The 23,870-nt window shown below is 47.1% G+C and overlaps 1 protein-coding gene across 5 annotated transcripts; it reads left to right on the top strand.

The window, feature by feature from the left end:
- The first annotated feature begins 454 nt into the window (after positions 1–454).
- Positions 455–20,664, top strand: abch1 (ATP-binding cassette, sub-family H, member 1). Of its 5 annotated transcripts, none has more exons than XM_035606378.2 (20): positions 455–581; positions 3,473–3,621; positions 5,288–5,447; positions 6,069–6,223; positions 7,348–7,455; positions 7,679–7,772; positions 10,562–10,636; positions 10,713–10,893; positions 11,312–11,408; positions 11,506–11,674; positions 12,135–12,235; positions 14,004–14,074; positions 14,573–14,622; positions 14,717–14,773; positions 14,931–15,001; positions 15,180–15,268; positions 15,762–15,865; positions 17,668–17,827; positions 18,243–18,347; positions 19,382–20,664. In XM_035606378.2, the coding sequence occupies exons 1-20, from the start codon at positions 510–512 to the stop codon at positions 19,486–19,488; spliced, it is 2,175 nt and encodes a 724-aa protein (XP_035462271.1). In that variant the 5' UTR covers positions 455–509; the 3' UTR covers positions 19,489–20,664. The 5 variants fall into 5 exon arrangements, with proteins under 5 accessions (XP_035462271.1, XP_035462276.1, XP_035462272.1 ...); XM_035606383.2 differs by lacking the exon at positions 455–581 and adding an exon at positions 1,128–1,561 and having other exon boundaries at positions 3,410–3,621; XM_035606379.2 differs by lacking the exon at positions 455–581 and adding an exon at positions 1,128–1,561.
- The last annotated feature ends 3,206 nt before the right edge of the window (positions 20,665–23,870 follow it).

A 23,870-nucleotide genomic window follows, 5' to 3' on the forward strand; every position in this document is an offset into this window, starting at 1 on the left:
AGAAGTTGATTTTGAAAATAGTGTTTGAAATCTGCAGCATGGTGCAGTAACCACAGGAAACCACAAGGGGGAGGGGCAGAACAAGACTCACCACTGCAAAACATACAAGTGCTCAAAGTGGGCGTGGTTCAAACATCACATTCTTTTAATCTAATATAATCAGATAAAAACTGAAAAAAGTTTTTATATCTCATCATCATCATCATCATCATCATCATCATCATCACAGTCTCTTCGTGTAATCATGAGCCACAGTTATGAAATATGAGCAGAAGCAAAAACACTTGACAGGAATCAAAGAATCTTTGCTCAGTAAAAAAAAATGAGGCAACAATGTCAATAATAATGACACCATCCCTTTCTGTCTCCAGCCCCCCCCCCTCCTCTCACCATCCCTCTCTGTCTCCAGCCCCCCCCCCCCTCCTCCTCCTCTCACCGTCCCTCTCTGTCTCCATCCAGACCCCGCCCCCCCCCTCTCACCAGCCAGCTCCGCCCTCCTCCCTGCTGCCATGGCCGCGGAGGCTGCCGGTCGGGATGATGCGACGGCCTCACCTGCAGACTGCACCGAGATGGACGAGCGGGTGAGAAGCCGTTTGTCTTGTACTCATTCTCTTTGCATGGTCCAGTCTTTCCCCCCCGAGCAGCGAGGCCTGCTCCGGCCGCTGCAGCTCACTGCTGCTGCGGCGAGATGGAGGAGTTCTGCAGGATGCGCGTCGCAGCAGCAGCAGTGAGCTGCCATGGCTCAGTGTTCAGCTCGACCGTTGAACATGACATCTTTGGGCCAATCGTTTAAAAGCATCAGGGGGTAAAGGTGGACAGGGGGCGCACCGCACCACCGCACCGCACCGCACCACCGCACCGCGCCGCACCACCGCACCACCGCACCGCACCACCGCACCGCCGCGCGCCGCATCGCTGCAGCGGCAGCGCTCACATCCCGCAGCGCGACGCGCCGGTGGATGCAGGGACCGACGCGTCGCTCATAAAGAGGCCGCCGGTGTCCCACCTCCGACGGGTGCACCCACCTCCGGCTGACTGCTGAGTCCGGACAGATCCGAGGCGTCAAGACCGAGATTTTCTTGAAGTAATTGTCCAGGAGGCAGGTGAGGTCGGAACATTGATCCTGAGCAGCAACAGAGTCTGGATGAAAAGAAACGTGGTTGGAGGAGATGGTGATGGTTTCCTCTGATCACTGCAGACCTGTTCATCATATACAATAATACATTTCAAGGTTAAAAGTTAAAACCACTCGTTTCCAGATTCATAACTTCAGTTTACACAACTTTATGTGAAACAGTGGAAGAGTGAATTTCTTCTCGCAACGCGTGAAGCTGAAGACATAAACATATTTGGAGTTTTGTGATTCAAAATAATTCGTCCTCGTGTCTGCGGCCACGCGTCGCTGTCACCTGCTGCCAGAGTGAACCAGTTCTTCCACTCTGAATACGACTGAGGTGTTTGTGTGTCAGCTGATTCACTCCGTCGCCTTCAGCCTGCGAAGACGCTCGTCGTCTTCTGCTCCTCATCCTTTCCTCCACTTCTCCTCCTCTGCTCCTCCAGGGTGAGTGTTGCCGTGTGTTGTCCTCCCTCCAGCAGGTCCACACTTGCTGTCGGACAGTTTATCTGCTGGATAAGGAACTTTATCTCCGTCTAATCACATCTGTCACTCGTGGATGTCGACAGGAGTCAATAGTCTTGACGTGACCACGTCCTCCGGCCCCCTCAGGCCCGAAGGTCGAAGGTCGAAGGTCGAAGGTGATGTCTCGTCGGGGGGAGTTAGTTTTTTGCAGAAGTGGGCCACAGTGCCGAAGGCGAGGCCGATACAGAAGGCATCACATTATGCAATCGCCCTAATCTGCCTGCTAGAAAATGAGAGATGTTGGATTAAAGGAGGGAGCGAGTCGGGGGGAGACCCAGTGAAAGGAGGCTGTTATTAGAGATTACTGGGAAGGGGATTGTTGTACGACCCAAATAACTTTGACTGTACTGAACCTGGACCAGAAGAATCCTGTGTGTGTGTGTGTGTGTGTGTGTGTGTTCGTGTGTGTGTGTGTTCGTGTGTGTGTGTGTGTGTGTGTGTGTGTGTGTGTGTGTGTGTGTGTGTGTTTCTCTGTATGTTGTTGTGCCAGACGTGAGAGATTGAGATTCGTCTCAGACTTTTGGGTCAAAGGTTTAGTTTCTCTGCCCGCTTGAAAACAACACACAGACTCAAGATGCGGCCTCCCCCCTCCTCCTCCCCCCTCCCCCCTCCTCCTCCCCCCTCCTCCCTCCTCTCTCCTCTCTCCTCTCTCCTCCTCTCTCCTCCCTCCTCTCTCCTCTCTCCTCCTCTCTCCTCTCTCCTCCCTCCTCTCTCCTCCTCTCTCTCCTCCTCTCTCCTCCTCCCTCCTCCTCTCTCCTCCTCTCTCCTCTCTCCTCCTCCCTCCTCTCTCCTCTCTCCTCCCTCCTCCTCTCTCCTCTCTCCTCCCTCCTCCTCTCTCCTCCCTCCTCTCTCCTCCTCTCTCCTCTCTCCTCCCTCCTCTCTCCTCTCTCCTCCTCCCTCCTCCTCTCTCCTCCCTCCTCTCTCCTCCTCTCTCCTCTCTCCTCTCTCCTCCTCTCTCCTCTCTCCTCTCTCCTCCCCCCTCCTCCTCTCTCCTCTCTCCTCTCTCCTCTCTCCTCCTCTCTCTCTCCTCCCTCCTCTCTCCTCCCTCCTCTCTCCTCCTCCCTCCTCCTCTCTCCTCCTCTCTCTCTCCTCCCTCCTCTCTCCTCCCTCCTCTCTCCTCCCTCCTCTCTCCTCCTCTCTCTCTCCTCCCTCCTCTCTCCTCCCTCCTCTCTCCTCCTCCCTCCTCCTCTCTCCTCCTCTCTCCTCCTCCTCTCTCCTCCTCTCTCTCCTCCCTCCTCCTCTCTCCTCTCTCCTCTCTCTCCTCCCTCCTCTCTCCTCCTCTCTCCTCTCTCCTCTCTCCTCCTCCCTCCTCCTCTCTCCTCCTCCTCTCTCCTCCTCTCTCTCCTCCTCCCTCCTCCTCTCTCCTCCTCTCTCCTCCTCTCTCCTCTCTCCTCTCTCCTCTCTCCTCCTCCCTCCTCCTCTCTCCTCCTCTCTCTCCTCCTCCCTCCTCCTCTCTCCTCCTCTCTCCTCCTCCCTCCTCCTCCCTCCTCCTTCAGAAGAAAGGTTTGTGCTTCTTGCACCTGAAGCTCAGTTGAACCTCCTCCCTCCCGCTGACGGAGCGTCCAACCTCTGTCCCTCAGGAGGGAAACTGCTGTATTCTCTCTGAAGAAGAGTTTGACAGCGCTCCAGGAAGAAGGAAGCTTGAGAATGTAAATGTCATGTTCACAGTAACAAGTGTAATATTGAGAGGTTGTTTGAGTGACATGTTTGTGAGTTGTGTCTCGTCGTCAAAACAGGGAAGTGATATAAATCTGCTCTTCCACAAAGCAGAAGAGGAGACGGCGGTGTCACTGTCTGGTCCCGTCAACCCTGTAACGCTCTCCTCTCTCGCAGCTGAGGCAGGAGAACATGGCGGTGGACGTGGAGGCGTCCTCGCCGGCCGGACAGGAGGGTTCCGCCATCCGCTGCCGAGACGTGTGCCGGTCGTACGGAAAACTGAAGGTGCTCAGCGACCTGAACCTGACGGTGCCACAGGGACACATGTGAGTGCCGCTCCATCAGTCTGTGATGTCTCATCGCGACGTAGAGTTTTGCTCCTTCAAGCTGAAGCAGGTCGTGAAGTTCAGTTCTAGAGCTCCTGAAGAAGAGAACTCACATTCCCGAAGCGCTCGACCTGTCGTTTGTCACGTAGTCGCCGGACACGTCTGTCATTCCTCCGCTCGGGAGCTCGTGAACTCGTTCCTCACATTGACCTGCATCAAGCGACAGGAGGTGGAAGAAGGAAAACAGAAACCTCCTGAGGGGAAATAGTTTTTGCTTTTATAATAACACAAGTTTTGTTTCCTCCTGTGCGCACACACACATTTGAACAAAGCCTCCAAGTAGAGCTGCAAGCATTATCTTCACTATCACTTCTCCATCCGTGGTCTGGTTCATTCTGTGGATCAGTCTTTGATGAGCTGTTGCACTTCTCCTAGTCCACTTGTGCTGTTGTGATTTGTCCGACAGTAATTTACACAAGCTCCTCTGAAACTCCCTGCTGTCGAGCCTTGTGTCAGATTGTTATCTAGTCAAGTCTTCTGGTTCTGTAGTTGTGACACACACAGTCGCTTTGCGCTGTCGAAAACAGGTGGAATGTTTCCTCCTGACTCTGAGCGTGCAGAAGCTCCAGCCTCTCTCTCCCGCGGCCCAGATAATTCACATTCCACTCATTTCTCTTGATGACTGAACAATGAAGCCGGAGCGGTGACGGTGTGTTTGTGTGACGCGACCTGTCGCTGTAAATCAGCTGCTTCGAAACAAACGACGGAACAACTGAACCTCTCCTGTGGCTGTGTGTGTGTGTGTGTGTGTGTGTGTGTGTGTGTGTGTGTGTGTGTGTGTGTGTTTGTGGTCGTGTGTGTGTGTGTGTGTGTGTGTGTGTGGTCGTGTATGTGGTCGTGTTTGTGGTCGTGTGTGTGTGTGTGTGTGTGTGTGTGTGTGTGGTCGTGTGTGTGTGTGGTCGTGTGTGTGTGTGTGTGGTCGTGTGTGTGTGTGTGTGTGTGTGTGTGTGTGTGTGTGTGTGTGTGTGTGTGTGTGTGTGTGTGGTCGTGTATGTGGTCGTGTTTGTGGTCGTGTGTGTGTGTGTGTGTGTGTGGTCGTGTGTGTGTGTGGTCGTGTGTATGTGTGGTCGTGTGTGTGTGTGTGTGTCTGTGGTCGTGTATGTGGTCGTGTTTGTGGTCGTGTGTGTGTGTGTGTGTGTGTGTGTGTGTGTGTGTGTGTGTGGTCGTGTTTGTGGTCGTGTGTGTGTGTGGTCGTGTGTGTGTGTGTGTGTGTGTGGTCGTGTTTGTGGTCGTGTGTGTGTGTGTGTGTGTGTGTGTGTGTGTGGTCGTGTGTGGTCGTGTGTGTGTGTGTGTGTGTGTGTGGTCGTGTGTGTGTGTGTGTGTGTGGTCGTGTGTGTGTGTGTGTGTGGTCGTGTGTGTGTGTGTGTGTGTGTGTGTGTGTGTGTGTGTGGTCGTGTGTGGTCGTGTGTGTGTGTGTGTGTGTGTGTGGTCGTGTGTGTGTGTGTGTGTGGTCGTGTGTGTGTGTGTGTGTGGTCGTGTGTGTGTGTGTGTGTGTGTGTGTGTGTGTTTGTGGTTGTGTGTGTGTGTGTGTGTGTGTGTGTGTGGTCGTGTGTGTGTGTGTGTGTGTGTGGTCGTGTGTGTGGTCGTGTGTGTGTGTGTGTTGCAGTTACGGCCTCTTGGGCCCCAGCGGATGTGGGAAGACCACGCTGCTGAAATGCATCGTGGGAACCCTGAAGATCTCGCGGGGTCACATCACCGTGTTGGGGAAGCCGCCGGCGTATCCTGGTCACGAAGTGCCGGGGAGGATGGTCGGCTACATGCCACAGGTAGAAGCAGGTCTTGTGTGTGTGTTATTTGCATACGAGCCATGTAGCCTACTGTAATTATGTTATATTAAGCGACAAATGTATATGGAAATAGATTTTTGACATGACGGGTCATTTGTTTTCTTCTTTCTGCTTCTACTTTTGTAACTAAACTGATCTTAAATTCATTTTTGTTCAAGTAGAGTTGAAAACGTCTTCAATAGTCTAGAATTTCCTCTTTTTTTATTTTAAACTACAGATTCCACAGTTATTGTGTTTGTTTGGTGAAGCATATCCTCACTGCGTTGGTGAGCAGATCACGTGCCTCGCTCCAGTGCGTCACGTCGGGCCCTGGAGGAAGTGACGCGAGCAGCGTATAATACATCCTGATCATTCTTGTTGGAAAATGCACGTATGGAGCATTATTGAAGTATTTAATCCTCCCGTGGTCAAGACGTGATGTTATCCTTCAAGTCGTGGAAATGCTAAAAGAAGTCAAAGATCTGCACGATCGACTAATATTGACTGAGTCATTTCCCTGATATCTTGTGATTGTGAACAATGGAAGTTATTCAAAAGTTTCTTGTCATGATACCTCGCACGAGGCTGTGACCTCTCTCTCAACTCCCCCGTGTTGCGCAGGAGTTGGCGTTGTACCACGAGTTCACCATCAGCGACACGCTGACCTTCTTTGGCCGAATCCACGGCCTGACGTGGAAGGAAACCCGTGCACGCGTGGACTTCCTCATCGACTTCCTGGCGCTGCCTCAGAAGCAGAGTCTGGTCCGGAATCTCAGGTGGAACCCGGCGACATGGGATTATGATTATTATTTTATTCTGTGCTTGTACTGTGATGTGATGTCAGAGGTTTGAGAGTCGAGCGTCCTGCACATGGAGCCAGATCACGAAACGAGTTCCGTCTGCAGACGCCAGCGGACTTTGACCTGAGTTCATGTCACAGGTGATAAACAATATGACTCGGTCTGATAAGGAGACGAGCGGCTCGCTTCCTCTTCACGGTGTAACTTCAACTGCGACCTTCTTGCCGATCCGTCTGTTATATTTGCGTCTGCGTTGCCAGATTAGACTGAAGCTCACTAGAGTTTCTCAATAACATTATTGGATTTGTTGCACGGTGCAGAAAGAAAATGGTCAAATAATAATTTTCTCGTCTTGTTTTTTTCTCAGTTCAACTAAGCAAACTTCAAACCATAGAAATCATCTCCAACAAGCCTTTTGAAATGAGCGTAAAGACAGCAGATGTTTGACTTATGATTTGATAGATTATACGTACACGACATTACGTCGTGTGCCGAAGTTCAGGCCTCAATGTGAGAAAGTGTCGCTCCTCATTCAGCCTCTTTTTGCAGCTGCATTATGAAATATGTTTATGGAACAACTTCTCTTATCTGCCGAGGCTTATTGATTATTTTCTTATTTGACATTTGGATCTTATCGCAGGCGGCCGGTCAGACACACAGGGATCATAAAAAAGTGGATTATTACCTGATTGCATCTATATTATTGCAGTTATTGGAGGAAAAGTGATGGTTATCTCTTCTCACAGCAAATCATTCACTTCTCTGGTCCATCACAAAGAACCCAGTGTTCCTGCAGAGCCCCCCCCCCCACTCATCTGTGGTGTACAACTCTGCTCTGCCACAGAAGTTTCCCCGTCAATAGAAAATAGTTTTAGTTATTCTTTTGGCGAGTTGTCGTTACATTGAAGATCTGACGTGTTGAGGATCTTGCGAGCGACTTCCCTGACTCACTCGGGCAGTTGAAGCTGTTCGCCGACGCCTGAATATGTCAAATATTCCTCATGTACTCATTTTGGTCTTGAATACAAAGATGAAAGGTTTTTGTTGTGGTACATAATTCCTCGGACTTCATGTTTGTCTCTGCCTGTGTGTTGGTTCAGTGGAGGTCAGAGGCGCCGGGTCTCTCTGGGAGCGGCTCTGCTCCAGAATCCAGAGCTGCTCATCCTGGACGAGCCCACGGTCGGCGTGGACCCTGTGCTCCGGGCCAAGTATGTCCTGTAACACACACACACACACACACACACACACACACACACACACTGTGTGGACCGATCAGTCCGATCCGTCCGATCAGTCCAATCCGTCCGATCCGTCCGATCCGTCCGATCCGTCCGATCCGTCCGATCCGCCGCTGAGACCTTTTTCAGACTCTCGGATTTTTAAGGACAAACTCTTGTGTTGTTCAAATTGTTTGGTTTTCCTCTTTTCCAGGATCTGGCAGCATCTGGTGGAGATCGTGAGGACGGGGAAAGTGTCCGTCATCATCACCACACACTACATCGAGGAGGCCCGGCAGGCCAACGTGGTGAGATCACTCAGACCCAGACACACACGACGACGCCTCCACAACGGCTCCATTGATATTTATTCTGTGTCAACAAGTTGGATGAAGTTTATTCTTTATCAGTGTTGACAGGAGGAACAAAAGTTCAACTCCAGTGAGAAAACTTCATATAGAGTTGGTAAAGAGTTGGTAAAGAGTTGGTAAAGAGTTCATATAGAGTTGGTACAGAGTTGTTACAGAGTTGGTACAGAGTTGGTACAGAGTTGGTACAGAGTTGGTACAGAGTTGGTATAGAGTTGGTACAGAGTTGGTATAGAGTTGGTACAGAGTTGGTACAGAGTTGGTACAGAGTTGGTACAGAGTTGGTACAGAGTTGGTATAGAGTTGGTACAGAGTTGGTACAGAGTTGGTACAGAGTTGGTACAGAGTTGGTATAGAGTTGGTACAGAGTTGGTACAGAGTTGGTATAGAGTTGGTACAGAGTTGGTATAGAGTTGGTACAGAGTTGGTACAGAGTTGGTACAGAGTTGGTATAGAGTTGGTACAGAGTTGGTACAGAGTTGGTATAGAGTTGGTATAGAGTTGGTATAGAGTTGGTACAGAGTTGGTACAGAGTTGGTACAGAGTTGGTACAGAGTTGGTACAGAGTTGGTAAAGAGTTCATATAGAGTTGCTACAGAGTTGTTACAGAGTTGGTACAGAGTTGGTACAGAGTTGGTACAGAGTTGGTATAGAGTTGGTACAGAGTTGGTATAGAGTTGGTACAGAGTTGGTACAGAGTTGGTACAGAGTTGGTACAGAGTTGGTATAGAGTTGGTACAGAGTTGGTACAGAGTTGGTACAGAGTTGGTACAGAGTTGGTATAGAGTTGGTACAGAGTTGGTACAGAGTTGGTACAGAGTTGGTATAGAGTTGGTATAGAGTTGGTACAGAGTTGGTACAGAGTTGTTACAGAGTTGGTACAGAGTTGGTACAGAGTTGGTACAGAGTTGGTATAGAGTTGGTACAGAGTTGGTACAGAGTTGGTATAGAGTTGGTATAGAGTTGGTACAGAGTTGGTACAGAGTTGGTACAGAGTTGGTATAGAGTTGGTATAGAGTTGGTACAGAGTTGGTACAGAGTTGGTACAGAGTTGGTATAGAGTTGGTACAGAGTTGGTATAGAGTTGGTATAGAGTTGGTACAGAGTTGGTACAGAGTTGGTATAGAGTTGGTACAGAGTTGGTACAGAGTTGGTATAGAGTTGGTATAGAGTTGGTACAGAGTTGGTACAGAGTTGGTATAGAGTTGGTACAGAGTTGGTACAGAGTTGGTACAGAGTTGGTACAGAGTTGGTATAGAGTTGGTACAGAGTTGGTACAGAGTTGGTATAGAGTTGGTATAGAGTTGGTATAGAGTTGGTATAGAGTTGGTATAGAGTTGGTACAGAGTTGGTATAGAGTTGGTATAGAGTTGGTATAGAGTTGGTATAGAGTTGGTACAGAGTTGGTACAGAGTTGGTATAGAGTTGGTATAGAGTTGGTACAGAGTTGGTACAGAGTTGGTATAGAGTTGGTATAGAGTTGGTACAGAGTTGGTACAGAGTTGGTACAGAGTTGGTACAGAGTTGGTATAGAGTTGGTACAGAGTTGGTACAGAGTTGGTATAGAGTTGGTACAGAGTTGGTACAGAGTTGGTACAGAGTTGGTATAGAGTTGGTATAGAGTTGGTATAGAGTTGGTACAGAGTTGGTACAGAGTTGGTACAGAGTTGGTACAGAGTTGGTACAGAGTTGGTATAGAGTTGGTACAGAGTTGGTACAGAGTTGGTATAGAGTTGGTACAGAGTTGGTACAGAGTTGGTACAGAGTTGGTACAGAGTTGGTACAGAGTTGGTATAGAGTTGGTATAGAGTTGGTACAGAGTTGGTACAGAGTTGGTACAGAGTTGGTACAGAGTTGGTACAGAGTTGGTACAGAGTTGGTACAGAGTTGGTATAGAGTTGGTACAGAGTTGGTACAGAGTTGGTATAGAGTTGGTATAGAGTTGGTATAGAGTTGGTACAGAGTTGGTACAGAGTTGGTATAGAGTTGGTATAGAGTTGGTATAGAGTTGGTACAGAGTTGGTATAGAGTTGGTACAGAGTTGGTATAGAGTTGGTATAGAGTTGGTACAGAGTTGGTACAGAGTTGGTACAGAGTTGGTATAGAGTTGGTATAGAGTTCCTATAGAGGCCCTGGTGTTTTTACATTCTACTAACGAGACAAAGTTCAAATCCTTATTTTGAAATGTTTTCTTTCGTCTACTTCCCAGAAAAAGAGCAAATCCAATAATTAATAGATCCATCTAATGAGTATCTGAAGCGTGATATAGTTATGTCATAGATAAAAACTATAAATCACAAATTTTCAGCTGCTCAGCAAATATTATAAAAATAAGTCCCAGAACTTGTGATCTATTTAAAGATATGACAATGTGAAGCACAGACTTTAGGGAAGTGACACAGACGAGCAAAACATGTTGAAGTATCTTTTTCTTTCCACTCATGGGACTTTTTGTTTTCCATTAAGAAGAATATAGAATCACGCTGGCCTCCACATTTCAGCGCAGTTTAAAAGGAAACAGTTATTCTGTGATTGTTATTTGCACAAACTCTCAGTGTCTTTCTGAGCGTTGCTGTAATATTCAGAGCTGTGGTTCAGTTTTCTCTGTTTCAGGAGCTTGTTGTTTGGTTTGGAAGTTGAAGAGCAGTTTGAGATGAGGTTCTGTATCTCGACACTTCTGGAGGATGACTCATGTCTGTCTCTGCTCTCTCTTCCTCTTTCTTCTCCAGGTCGGCCTCATGCGGAACGGCCACCTGCTGGCTGAAGGTCATCCAGAGGCCGTGATGAAGCAGCACAGTGCCACGGTGAGTTCAGGTCCGACCCCTCATCGGGGGTAGTGTGTCATTTCAAATTCAGCTCAACGTGTGAAACCTCCTGCAGACCCTGGAGCACGCCTTCCTGCAGCTGTGCGAGACGTCGGATCAGGTCGGCGCCAAGCGCGGCTGCAGTCCGCCGGGCGCGGCCTCCGAGAGCAGTCAGTCGCTCGAGAGCGGGCGAGACGAGAGTCGGCCGATTCTCGGGATCGGACGAGGAGCCGCGGAGGAGGTCCCCAAATATTCAGGTGCTGATTTGAAATATTTACCTTTGCCCAGTTTATGTTTTTGTAGTTTCACAAACTGCGTTCAAGTGTTGGTGGAAAAAACTGGGACATCCAGTCTTTTCTGTGGGTTTGTGTGTAATTTCAAAGTGGGAAAGACGCTTTTCCTAGACAGACAGATCAGATCGTCAGCCCTCGATTAGAACACACAATATAGAATAAATTTGAATTTATATATGCTGAGAAGAGTCCACACGCACGTGCACACTTTATTAAACCATCTGTAACTAAATATAAAGAATGTCACAATGTTTTTAGACATTTGTTCACAGGAAGATATTTGAAATCAAACATTATTCCGTCTGTGAAGCTGAGGTTAAACATCTGTACGTGAAATATGAATATGTATTCACAACCATCGTACCGTGTTGTGTCCGTCCAGCGGACTGGAAGGTGCGAGCCCGACACCTGCTGCCCAGGTGGAGGAACATCGCCGCCCTGATGATCAAAACCTTGGTGCGGATGAAGCGGATGCCGGGGTGCGTACGTGACGTCGCTGTCGTCAACGCCGAGTTAACGGTCGGGCCTGATGAAATCTGTACGTGAGAGACGGCGTCTCCTCTTGTGTCGTTGCAGCTCCTTGTGTTTCCAGTTCCTGCTGCCCGTCATCCAGGTCTCTCTGATCTGTCTGTGCGTCGGAGGAGACCCTCAGGGGATCCAGGTCGCCGTGGTGAACAACGAGACCTCCGCCTCGGGCTACAGCCAATCACTGCTCTCCTTCCTGGACAACGCCAGTGTGCAGCAGGTCATTGATTCAGCCAAACACCGACATGAATACACACCAGGCAGGTTAATGTTCCTCAGCCAAAGAGGAACCAGGGGGTTCCTGCATTTGAAAAGTTACAAACAGTGATATTTTATTTCTTTGTAGCAGTTACGTGTGAAGCTTTGTTCAAGTCGACAAATCACGTTCACTTGAGTTGGCAGCAGGAAACAAGACGACTTCTCTTCTTGTACTGGTAGAATCTGTCAAACACAATCTTTTCCATTCATTGTATAAAACACGTACGAATACTGTCAAGTGGAGTTGAATCATCTCAACCTGCTGGTCGCTTATGAAATGACTAAATATGTCTTTCATATTCCTAAGCTCAAGTATATATTAGTTATATATGATATTGCACATGTAGCGCAACATTGCTTCAGCATAATATAATCAGATTGGAATATAATGTACAATATTTAAAATATTTTAAAATCGATAGGTGCACTTGTCCCATGCCGAAGCCTTCGATGGGATCTATAACGGAGAGTACTGGGGCGTCATCGGCTTTGGCAAGAACTTCACCAGCTACCTGACGAAAAGGTGAGAGGAGGAGAATCGTGAGCAGGAAAACTGTCACATAACATCATGTGACAGTTATTCAAATTCTGTGTTTTACGCTACGAGTAGCATTCGTTCAGACGCAACAGTCGCAGGAATCAGAATCAAAGTGGACCGATCACTTTTCACCAAATTAAAGTTGCCTGTAATAAATCATGACTTGCAACTAACTGATAACGTTTCCGTGTCACTTTCAACACGACGTGAGTCTGAATTAAAAGCAGCACAAGGTTTAACATGCAGGGAGAGGGATTTGAAGTGTGAAAAAAAATATATATATACATGTTCTATATCATATACTGTATATATCAGATATGATAACAGCTGTTACACTGTGTTATCAATCCTTCTGTACAGTAGCTGCTTATGCACCAGTTTTGGATTCCTCATATTAAAACTCATGCATGGCAAAGATAATGCACAAATACTTAAAAAGATATCGTCAGATTCTCTTGGATCTACAGACAGTTGTGTATTTTAAGATAAAGATTTAAATAAAGTATGATTTTTTTTTCTGTGAGCATAAAAAAAACTAAAACTTGTTTTGTATGTTCTATACTTAGAATTTTCAGAATTTTTTTCGCACATGTATTTTTGTTACTTGACGTCTCAACTGACTGTGACGTCCGTAAACACAGAAACCGACCACACCCACAACGCAACACCTGAGAATTCACATCATGTGAGGATGAGTCAGTCCTGCAGGTTAAAGGGCAGGAGCTGTTGTTTTAGGTTCACTGCTCTCACACACACACACACACACACATACACACACACACACACACACCTATAAACACACACACACACACACACACACACACACACCTATAAACACACACACACACACACACACACACACACACACACACCTATAAACACACACACACACACACACACACACACACACACACCTATAAACACACACACACACCAATAAACACACACACACACACACACACACACACACACACACACACACACCTATAAACACACACACACACACACACACACACACACACACACACACACACCTATAAACACACACACACACACACACACACACACACACACACCTATAAACACACACACACACACACCTATAAACACACACACACACACACACACACACACACCTATAAACACACACACACACACACACACCTATAAACACACACACACACACACCTATAAACACACACACACACGCACACACACACACACACACACCTATAAACACACACACACACACACACACACACCTATAAACACACACACACACACACACACACACACCTATAAACACACACACACACCAATAAACACACACACACACACACACACACACACACACACACACACACCTATAAACACACACACACCTACACACACACAAACACACACACCTATAAACACACACACACCTACACACACACACCTATAAACACACACACACCTACACACACACACCTATAAACACACACACACACACACACACACACCTGGGCAGGTCACAGATCATGTGACAGACCTGCGTGAGGAAAACAACAGTCGTCTGCAGCTCCGACTTCTCGTCGTGTGAAACTGAATCTGAACTGTTCAATGACACTCACATTAAAATAGTAATAATCTCATGGACCAGATCTGAAGTCTGAATATATTCATGTTAGTAAACTGCTGTGTGGACAATGCATGCTGGGTAAACACACCGGGGGACAGATTCAGGCAGATGATGAAGCTCTTGAATCTGCAGGATGCTCCAGCAGAAGGTTTCCAGGGAGGTGGTGGACGGAGGCTCGGTCCACGTGTGGCTCGACCTGACGAGTAAGACGCCGCTCGTGGTTTTTAATATTCTGTTTATACATGTACTAAAATATATATATAAGAACAAAACGATCCACTGTGAATCAGTGCTTCAACGCGAGTGGACATCTACAACATTAGACAACAACTCGTGGACGGGAGGACGTTTCTTTATGAAGCTTGATATGTAAGAGAACATGGATATTGTCTGCATGCAAAGACATTTTTGGTCACTAGGTTGAAAGGCCAATGTCACCAGGGCCAAATACCCCCCAATATATTATATTATATATATATATATATATATATATATATATATCATGATCCAGTGGTCGTTTGGAGATGACACTGGTGGCGTTTGAAAGTTCACAAACTTTCATAACGTTTGAGTTAATAGAATAAAATCTTGAGCGAACTTGATGATGACGTCACGAAAAATGATGCAATTTTGTTTTTAAAATGCCGAATGTATGATGTGGGCGAAGTCTCTGACGCCTTGTTGCTTCTTTTTTTCCCCAGATCAACAAATTGCCATAATGCTGCAGAAGAAACTGCACGAGGCTTTTCAGGTATAAGAGGTCGTTTTTCGTCAACTGGAATCAGATCAAGAGGAAGAAAATATGGATGGATGGTGTTTGTTAAAAGTCTGTCCTCTATCCGCAGGCCTTTGTGGACAACAAGATGGGCAGCATGTCGTACCTGGTCGCTCTGCCAATAAAGGTAAGAACAGAGCTGACGGGTAAAAGGATCATAATAAGGATGAAGACATTAATAAAGCACATTGATCTCATACATAAATGCTCTAGCTTTGTTTCTGCAGATGCAACGAACTGTATAACTAAATAAAAATCATCATTTTGTTGTTGTCATTCGTCAGTTCGAGGAGCCGATCTACGGCAGCGAGAACACGGACTTCACCACGTTCGTGACACCGGGAGCTGTTCTCAGGTCAGTGGGACGAAGGCAGAGGTTGGATATGTGAAATCATTCTAAATAAGAGGAAATGTTTTAACGATTGATTTAAAACTTTAATATACATAAGAATTTGCTTATGGCAAATTTTACACAGCAAGACTTTTTTTTTCTTTACCAACGTGTAAACTCCCACGTCTGTCCTGCTCCTCAGCATCACCTTCTACCTGGCCGTGGGGCTGACGGCGCTCTCCTTCGTCCTGGAGAGGAAGGAGGGGCTTCTGGACAGATGCTGGGTCGCAGGTGAGGGCTCAAGTTCACACCGCTGCCACACACACAAGCGTTTTTCTCCTTCCATCAGCTTGACTCATTGAGTTTGAACAAATCCCTCCTGAATATCCTCTGCTTGTTTGGAAAGTTGTTTTTTAGCAATAGCTAAAGATATCTGTACATTTATTAAAATCTTGGAAGGGAAATCTTTGGTGACAGACTGAATATTGGATTAAATCCAACTGCTGAATAATTGAGGTGTAATCTGAGAGATCACCAGCAGAGGGAGTAACGTGATCACAGCAGAATGGGATGATGTTTTAGTTTTGTGTTAAATGGTGAATTATTACTTTTATAGCTTTACAATTATTAATAAGAAGAATGTGTGTATGTGTGAATATAAAAAAAGTATATAGATATATACATAATATAGATTCACGTGAGAATATGTGATGTTGGTGTTTGTTTAAGAGTTCTTTAGTTATAACTGAATCATATTTGATATATTTCTGCATCTGTGTTGCAGGTGTGAGCTCCATGGAGACGATGCTGGCTCACCTCTTCTCTCAGCTCTTCGTCATCAGCGTCCAGATCCTCCTGCTGCTCCTCTTCATCCTGCTCGTTTTCAAGGTTCGTCCTGCGATCAAACACACACACGCACGCACGCACGCACGCACTTACACACACACACACACACACACACAAACACACACACACGCACGCATGCTCTTCACGCAAGATGAAACTTTATTGATCGGAGAACAGTCTGGGTCTTTTGCAGCAGCAGGAAATAAAATAGGACCTGCAGGGAAGAAAGAAACAGCAAGAAAATGAAAAGATCACATGATCCATAAAGATAAATAAATAAATATAAAACCTAAAGAATTGTTTGGATTGTAGAAACAGACACACAGACACTTTGCTGTTTGTTCCTCTAATGGTTTGGTCCTGTAGAACCTTTATTGAGATCACGACGGCGTCACATGACGTGGAAATTAAACGTGTGATATTTATTGTGCTGCTCAGCTGTGAGAGTTTATAAAAGGTCACTGCGTCGCTGATACGATTCGGTTCGTGGAGGGTTTGAGGTTAATGTTTCGTCCATTACGCTGCTGATTTGCATTTTTATCAAATCATGAAAAATCTTGACTTCACCTACAGAACATTAGAGTCGTGATAATTCATTTCACCCACCAGACAGACCTTTAGTCTCCAACATCATGGTGTATAATTCATTCTGTAAAATCTACGTGACAGGGGAAGAATTCATAAAGTAGATGTTGTCAAGCAGACCCTGAAGGTCAGCAGCAGTGACCCTGAAGGTCAGCAGGGTCACGATGACATCAGTGACCCTGAAGGTCAGCAGCAGTGACCCTGAAGGTCAGCAGGGTCACGATGACATCTGTGACCCTGAAGGTCAGTGACCCTGAAGGTCAGCAGGGTCACGATGACATCAGTGACCCTGCCCTCTGCCCGTTTGGAATCGATACAGACGAAGACTGGATGGAACCATTCCTGCCTGAGTGTGTGTGTGTGTGTGTGTGTCTCTCTCTCTCTCTGTGTCCATGCAGGCACATGCTTTTATGGGTGTGTGCGCTCGTCCGTGTGTGTGTGTGTGTGTGTTAATTAATGTGCTGAGGTCCAGAGAGACCACCACTCCATAAATCACTTCCTGCGTTGGCCGTATCCAGGGATCACTGTGGGATCGCCTCGACAACAACCTTGATTGCTGTGGCAACCGAGTGGTCATGTGGCCTCTTGGTGCAGGTCTATTTTTGCACGTTGTCAGGGGAGACGGATAGTGTCTTCACACACACACACACACACACACACACACGTCTGCAGATTCTCCTCAAGTTCACAGAGTTTTCACGTTGTGTCCACTGAGCTCAGAACTTTCAAACCTGTTTTTATTTTATTTTTGAAAAGTTTCACGCCTCCTTCTGCGGGAAGTTCAACCGAACTCAATCGGCAGTAACATTTATTTTCCTGTCACTGAGCACTTCTGTCTCTTTGTTTCTATAAAAAAACTTAACGTGACTTTACCCACTGAAACTAAGAGATGGAAGAGATCTGAGCAAAGTGTGTTTTGAAAAGGCAACTTTATTCATGTCTCATACACGAGGCAGACTCTCTGTGCTTCACATGACACGATAAAATGAGAATAATGTAATGAAAATAAATAATGAAATAAAGTAAAGTGAGTTAAAAGTGCATAATAGTTTGAATTAATGCAGAAAACTCAATCGAACATAAATGTTTTCAGTCTTAAAAGTGGTCAGAGATGGAGATTTAACCGTTTTAACCATTAAAAGTAGATGACGCATTATTCAAAACAGCTGGTTGTAATATTGTGTGTAGTCCTGTGAGAGTCTCTTTGTTCAGGACTACATGTATCTCTCCTCCCTCGTCTCTTCTCTGTCCCTCTGCAGATTCCTAACGAAGGCTCCTTGACGCTGGTCATCATTCTGATCGTGCTGCAGGGCGTCACCGGCATCTCGTTCGGCCTCGTCATCTCCGCCGCCATCGACGACGAGCAGAGCGCCAACCAGGCCGCCCTGGGCGTCTTCTACCCCAACCTCATCCTCAGCGGTATGGAGGCGTCCGAGAGAGGTTCACGTCCTGTGGGAGTCTGGTTGTCGGAGCGTTAGTTTAACCACAGACGAGCTGTGAGTCCGTGTGGAGGAATTTCTGAGAGCATCGACACTTCGAAGGTCTCAGACGGACTCGGGGTTAAATCCTCCTCTCACACTTGAGCTGGAAGAGTGAAGAGAATCGTAGTAGTTGGTCTTTGTGGCGTTCGTAACCTTCAGTGAACACAGATTGTGGTTAAGTTGATTTTAGACACTGAAAAAAGAAGATTCTTACCAACCAACAGCTTGAAAAGGTTCCAACTCAAATACAGTTATCAACTGTGGTAACTTGTCAACTTTAACTTGAACAAACTTGAAAACAAGAGATCTCGTTCAAACTCTTTATTCTGTTTCCTCTCCGTCCTGTTCTGTAGGAATCATCTGGCCGGTGGAGTGTATCCCGTATCCTCTCCGCTACCTCAGCCTGGCTCTTCCTCAGACCTACGCCTCCGAAGCCCTCCGCTGTATAATGTACAGAGGTAATGTATATACTGCATACGCTACACAACACGTTACACAGGACGTTACACAACACGCTACACAACACGTTACAGAAGACGCTACACAACACGTTACAGAAGACGCTACACAACACGTTACAGAAGACGCTACACGAGACGTTACACAACACGTTACAGAAGACGCTACACGAGACGTTACACAAGACGTTACACAACACGCTACACAACACGTTACACAGGACGTTACACAACACGCTACACAACACGCTACACAACACGTTACAGAAGACGCTACACGAGACGTTACATAAGACGCTACATAAGACGCTACACAAGACGCTGCACAACACGCTACACAACACGCTACACAAGACGCATCATGTGTGTACAGCGTGCGTTACAGTCAGATTGTCACGGCACACACACACACACACACACACACACACACACACACACACAGCCCGCGTGTCAGCTGCTCGCCTCTGGATCCGGTGCCACTCAAACTTCCCGGAGTACGAGGTGTAGTGGTTTCTCGCTCCGTCTGCTTCTCTGGACGTCATCGTCTCCGAACGGTGAAGAACTGTTTTCCGACGGCTCGAGTTCCCTCCGTGTTAGATGACACACACCGAGCGCAGGAAGTCAGCGACGCCGTTTCCTGGTGGTCGAGACACGACAGCGTCAGGATTTCCTTTCGTCTTGAGGGTCAGAGTTGATTCTTGAGATGATACACGAGTTTCGTCTTTAGGAGGAAGATTGAATTCAGTGATCAGCATCTGGTCCACGTCCACCACAGAAATGCAAAGAGAATATAATTCTGTCATTGATGCTCTAATCCTACTTAAAGTTAAGTTTCGTATTTTGAGCCCGTGGAGCATGTAGACACGAACAGAAGAGGCCCCAGAATGGAGCCCTGGGGAACTCCACATGTAAAAAGTCTTTCAAGTAGGATTCAAACCAGTTTGACTCCCGTGTAATCTCGACTTCTGACCTGAACTGTGTCCACTCTTGACCTTTTATATCAAAACTGTTTCTCCCTGTGACCTCTGCGACAGGGTGGGGTCTGTCTCGGATGATGGTGTGGCGAGGCTTCGCCGTCACCCTGGGCTGGAACACCTTCTTCATCATCCTGGCCACGGTCATCTTGAAGCTGAGGTCGTGAGGGGTTCGTCCCGGACATCGTTGGGAGGGGCGGGGGCTGAGGGACGGATGCCGTCAGGTGACGCCCAGAAGACAAGGACTCACCTGGGCCTCCTGTCTGTGGAGGCAGCGGGGAGGAGGAGGAGTCATGTGGTGCATCAGTCTCTCTTTCCTCCGGATGATGTCTCACGCTCAGACTCGCTCAGGTCGTCCTGCAGCAGCTGCTGGGACCTGTTCCACTGTGGGTGGAATTTCAAAATGCTGCACAAGCACAACATGAAGACGTTCTGGCAGCTTTTTGAAATGTGTCCCCCCCCGAATGGGCCGAGCAGCAACTCAGGGTCACTTGTTATCTTTTGTTTCTGTTTGTCCTCGGTCGAATCGCCCAGAGAGATTCTACTGTGATGAGGTCTGAGGGGTAGTTTTTGTTTTACATTTGAGTAAATGTACGTGAGAGTATACGCACAAGAGGAAGTGGTGTTTGCTTTACAAGCGGAGAAGGTGAGGAGGTCATCGGAGGGAAACCCTGAACAGGTCGCTCGTCTGCTCTTCTGTCGTGTCTGTGTTCAGCTTCGCGTTCCGTCTAACGTGTGAGACAGGAAGCGGAAACCGCCTCTCGTCTGGAGGCGCGTTACCTGGTGCTCCGACGCAGACGTCACAGAGACGCTGCGTCGCCGTTGACCTAAACTCCACAACGTGTTTTTTTGTGCCTACATCTAAAAGGTTGGTGGAGGGACAGTGTTGCTATTGAGAAATCTTTTATTTGAATCTTCTCCACTTTGCTGGACAGAGTGGAGTCATGTTTGTGCCGTGCTCCGCATCCATGCAAAGTCTTATATATATTTCTTTTTTTACACAAACGTGTCATTCTGTATTTTGTTCCTGAATCTCCCGCCAGCAGCTGAAGCACAACGTGTCGGAGACGTTCCTCGGGGTTGTTGTGTTGTTCAGCGCCGCGGGAAAAAAGGGAAGATGAGTCCAAAAGAAACGCAGACGTGAGGAATAGATCTGAATATTAGTCCCGGTCAGGTCAGAGTCTGTGTGAAGAAAAGCTTGATTTAACTTCCTGATCAATAATGACGAGGGCTACGTTCATAAAATAACTCTTCAGGATACTTTGACATTGTATTATTGGATGTTTATTGAAAAACAAAAAAAACTTCAGATGATTCTTTTGTTATTAAAACCAGTATTTGAATTGTACAAACATGAAACAGAAATATTAAAATAATGATTAGAATAAAATATACATTAACTGTATTCTGTTAATAATAAATAATTTGAGAAGATCGATATCTCTCTCATCATGTTCGTTTGCTGCATATGAAGCTTTTTGTACAAAGACTGGTCACACGAGGAAACGGCTCATCTGATGCTGCCAAAAGGAAACAAAGTAGGCCGGTGCGTTGACGTGCTGACGTGTTGACGTGCTGACGTGTTGACGTGTTGACGTGCTGACGTGTTGACGTGTTGACGTGTTGACGTGTTGACGAGCTGACGTGTTGACGTGTTGACGTGCTGACGTGTTGACGTGTTGACGTGTTGACGTGCTGACGTGCTGACGTGTTGACGTGCTGACGTGCTGACGTGCTGACGTGTTGACGTGTTGACATGCTGACGTGTTGACGTGTTGACGTGTTGACGTGTTGACGTGTTGACGAGCTGACGTGTTGACGTGTTGACGTGCTGACGTGTTGACGTGTTGACGTGTTGACGTGCTGACGTGTTGACGTGCTGACGTGCTGACGTGCTGACGTGTTGACGTGTTGACATGCTGACGTGTTGACGTGTTGACGTGTTGACGTGTTGACGTGCTGACGTGTTGACGTGTTGGCGTGTTGACGTGCTGACGTGCTGACGTGCTGACGTGTTGACGTGTTGACCTGCTGACGTGCTGACCTGCTGACGTGTTGACGTGATGACGTGTTGACGTGTTGACGTGCTGACGTGCTGACGTCTTGACGTGTTGACGTGTTGACGTGCTGACGTGTTGACGTGTTGACGTCTTGACGTGTTGACGTGTTGATGTGTTGACGTCTTGACGTCTTGACGTGTTGACATGCTGACGTGTTGACGTGTTGACGTCTTGACGTCTTGACGTGTTGACGTGTTGATGTGTTGACGTGTTGACGTGTTGACATGCTGACGTGTTGACGTGTTGACGTGTTGACGTGTTGACGTGCTGACGTGCTGCTTCCCGTGTCAATGAACAGGATCGTACTGGATCTGTTGGACTCTCATGGTCCCCCGAGGCTGCTGTTGGAACGTCAGATGTTGAATTCCCCCCGCTCTGTAAATCTGCCGTTGTTGCTCTGCTGCACGTTTTAATGGACAGTTTGTGTTTTTCTTCGGTGGAGACGGACGAGCGGCGGCCGCTCGACGACGAAGACGAATCCACTCCCATCGCACAACAACTGACCTTGAGAGGACGTTTTAAATGGGGGTGACGTTTGTACAGCAAACGGGAAGTTTGGATGTTATTTGGTCATTAGTCTTATGAACTGTGTTAAAGTCCTGTCAGGTCGTCACCTGGCTATTTCTTCTTAAATACTATTGTTCACTTTTAACATTCTAATAATCTTTCTCTTGTATGTAAATCTTTTTTTTATTTGCCATGCTAGTTGCTTTCGTTCGTGATATAAATGTGGCTCCAAACTGAAATAACTCAAAAACTACTGGACTGTACTTCAAGGAAACTTTGTACAGACATTCACGGTCTCCAGATGATGAATCCCCCTGGTCTTTCCTCTGGCACACCAGGGAATCCAACCAGCACACCCGCGTACTGAGTGATGTGTCCAAAGGTTAACTTCTGATTTATTGTTTAGTCCACTTATTGAGCAACTCTCTCTAACCAGGTTTTCAGGGGCGTTAAAGTGGCGCAGTGTTCAGAAGTGCTGTTCATTCGACCTCTGTTCATATTTTCTGAAGCCATCTCCTCACTAAGGTAATTAGAAAAGTATTTAAATACCCAGTTCTCATGGGTTAATGTCTGAGTTTGACAGTTGACACATATTGTTATGAAAGTTTGTGCTGCCACGAGGTGCCATGTCTCGCTCGACTTCCTCCGCTGTCTCTCCCGAAGGGCATGAAAGAAAAAGAAAAAGAAAAAGAAAAGCGCCTCTGCGCTCCCGTGTTGTGACATGTATCTGCGGCGTTCTGTTTGTGTGTTTTTCAAACAATAAACCTGCTGGAGAAATAAAAGAAGTCCTCCCTGTCTTGTTGTTGCAGAGCCGCCGTGCCAGCGTTTACTTGATGCCATAAAAAAAAATCCCCCACAATTCCTGTGGTTACAAAAACACCCGGAGGCCGTGGACGACAGATTTATTCAATGACATCATGTTCGCTTGCATCACTGTGTTGCTTGTTGCCGTGGTGACGGAGATGACCCCACTGATCTAGATCCTCACCTGACTGTGTGTGCGTGTGTGCGTGTGTCTGTGTGTGTGTGTGTGTGTGTGTGTGTGTGTCCTGTGTGTGTGTGTGTGTGTGTGTGTGTGTGTGTGTGTGTGTGTGTGTGTGTGTGTCCTGTGTGTGTGTGTGTGTGTGTGTGTGTGTGTGTGTGTGTGTGTGTGTCTGTGTGTGTGTGTGTGTGTGTGTGTGTGTGTGTCTGTGTGTGTGTGTGTGTGTGTGTGTGTGTCTGTGTGTGTGTGTGTGTGTGTGTGTGTGTGTGTGTCTGTGTGTGTGTCTGTGTGTGTGTGTGTGTGTGTGTGTGTGTGTGTGTGTGTCCTGTGTGGGTACTAGTGAAATGTATTTAAAGACAGTTGTGTGTTTGCTTTGACAAACTTTATTTTCTCTGAACGCTTAACTTCTTTTGACTCTTTGATGCTGTTAATTATGCTGATTATCTTTTTGCACATTCCCTCAAACACAAAAAGGCGTTTACTGAATCTGAGGTACATCGTGTTTGTATGAACTCACGGTACGAACACATGTACGAGACATCTAGGATAAAACGAAAATGCCTCCGCATCAGGCCAATTGTGACCAAACTGAACAAGTATACAAACAACCACGTGGATGGAAATTAGAATCACTCAGTCGAGAGCAGGACACGTTGACGTTGGCCGGTCACTGATCCGGTCTCGCCGGGACGCTGCGGACACATGTTGACACGTGAGGACGCTCAGGGCCCGAGACGAACACAACGGCTCCCACGATGAGCAGCACTCCGCTCATTCCGCTTCTTCCATCTCTGCGGTTTCCCTCAGTCCCAGAAAGTGTGGGACTCTCTTTTTCCTCGGGGGTTTCTCCTCAGGGGAGATGGAGTCTGCATGTTGTCCACGTGTCAGCGTGCGTTCTCTTCGACCGGGGTCAGGGTATTTGGAAACTCCGATTGACCGTAGGGGTGAAAGTGGATTTGAGTGTGAAGGTTAGTTTGTCTCTGTAGGTTGTCCCAGCGAT

This window comes from Scophthalmus maximus, chromosome 10 (assembly GCF_022379125.1).
Source record: "Scophthalmus maximus strain ysfricsl-2021 chromosome 10, ASM2237912v1, whole genome shotgun sequence".
Taxonomy (NCBI): domain Eukaryota; kingdom Metazoa; phylum Chordata; class Actinopteri; order Pleuronectiformes; family Scophthalmidae; genus Scophthalmus; species Scophthalmus maximus.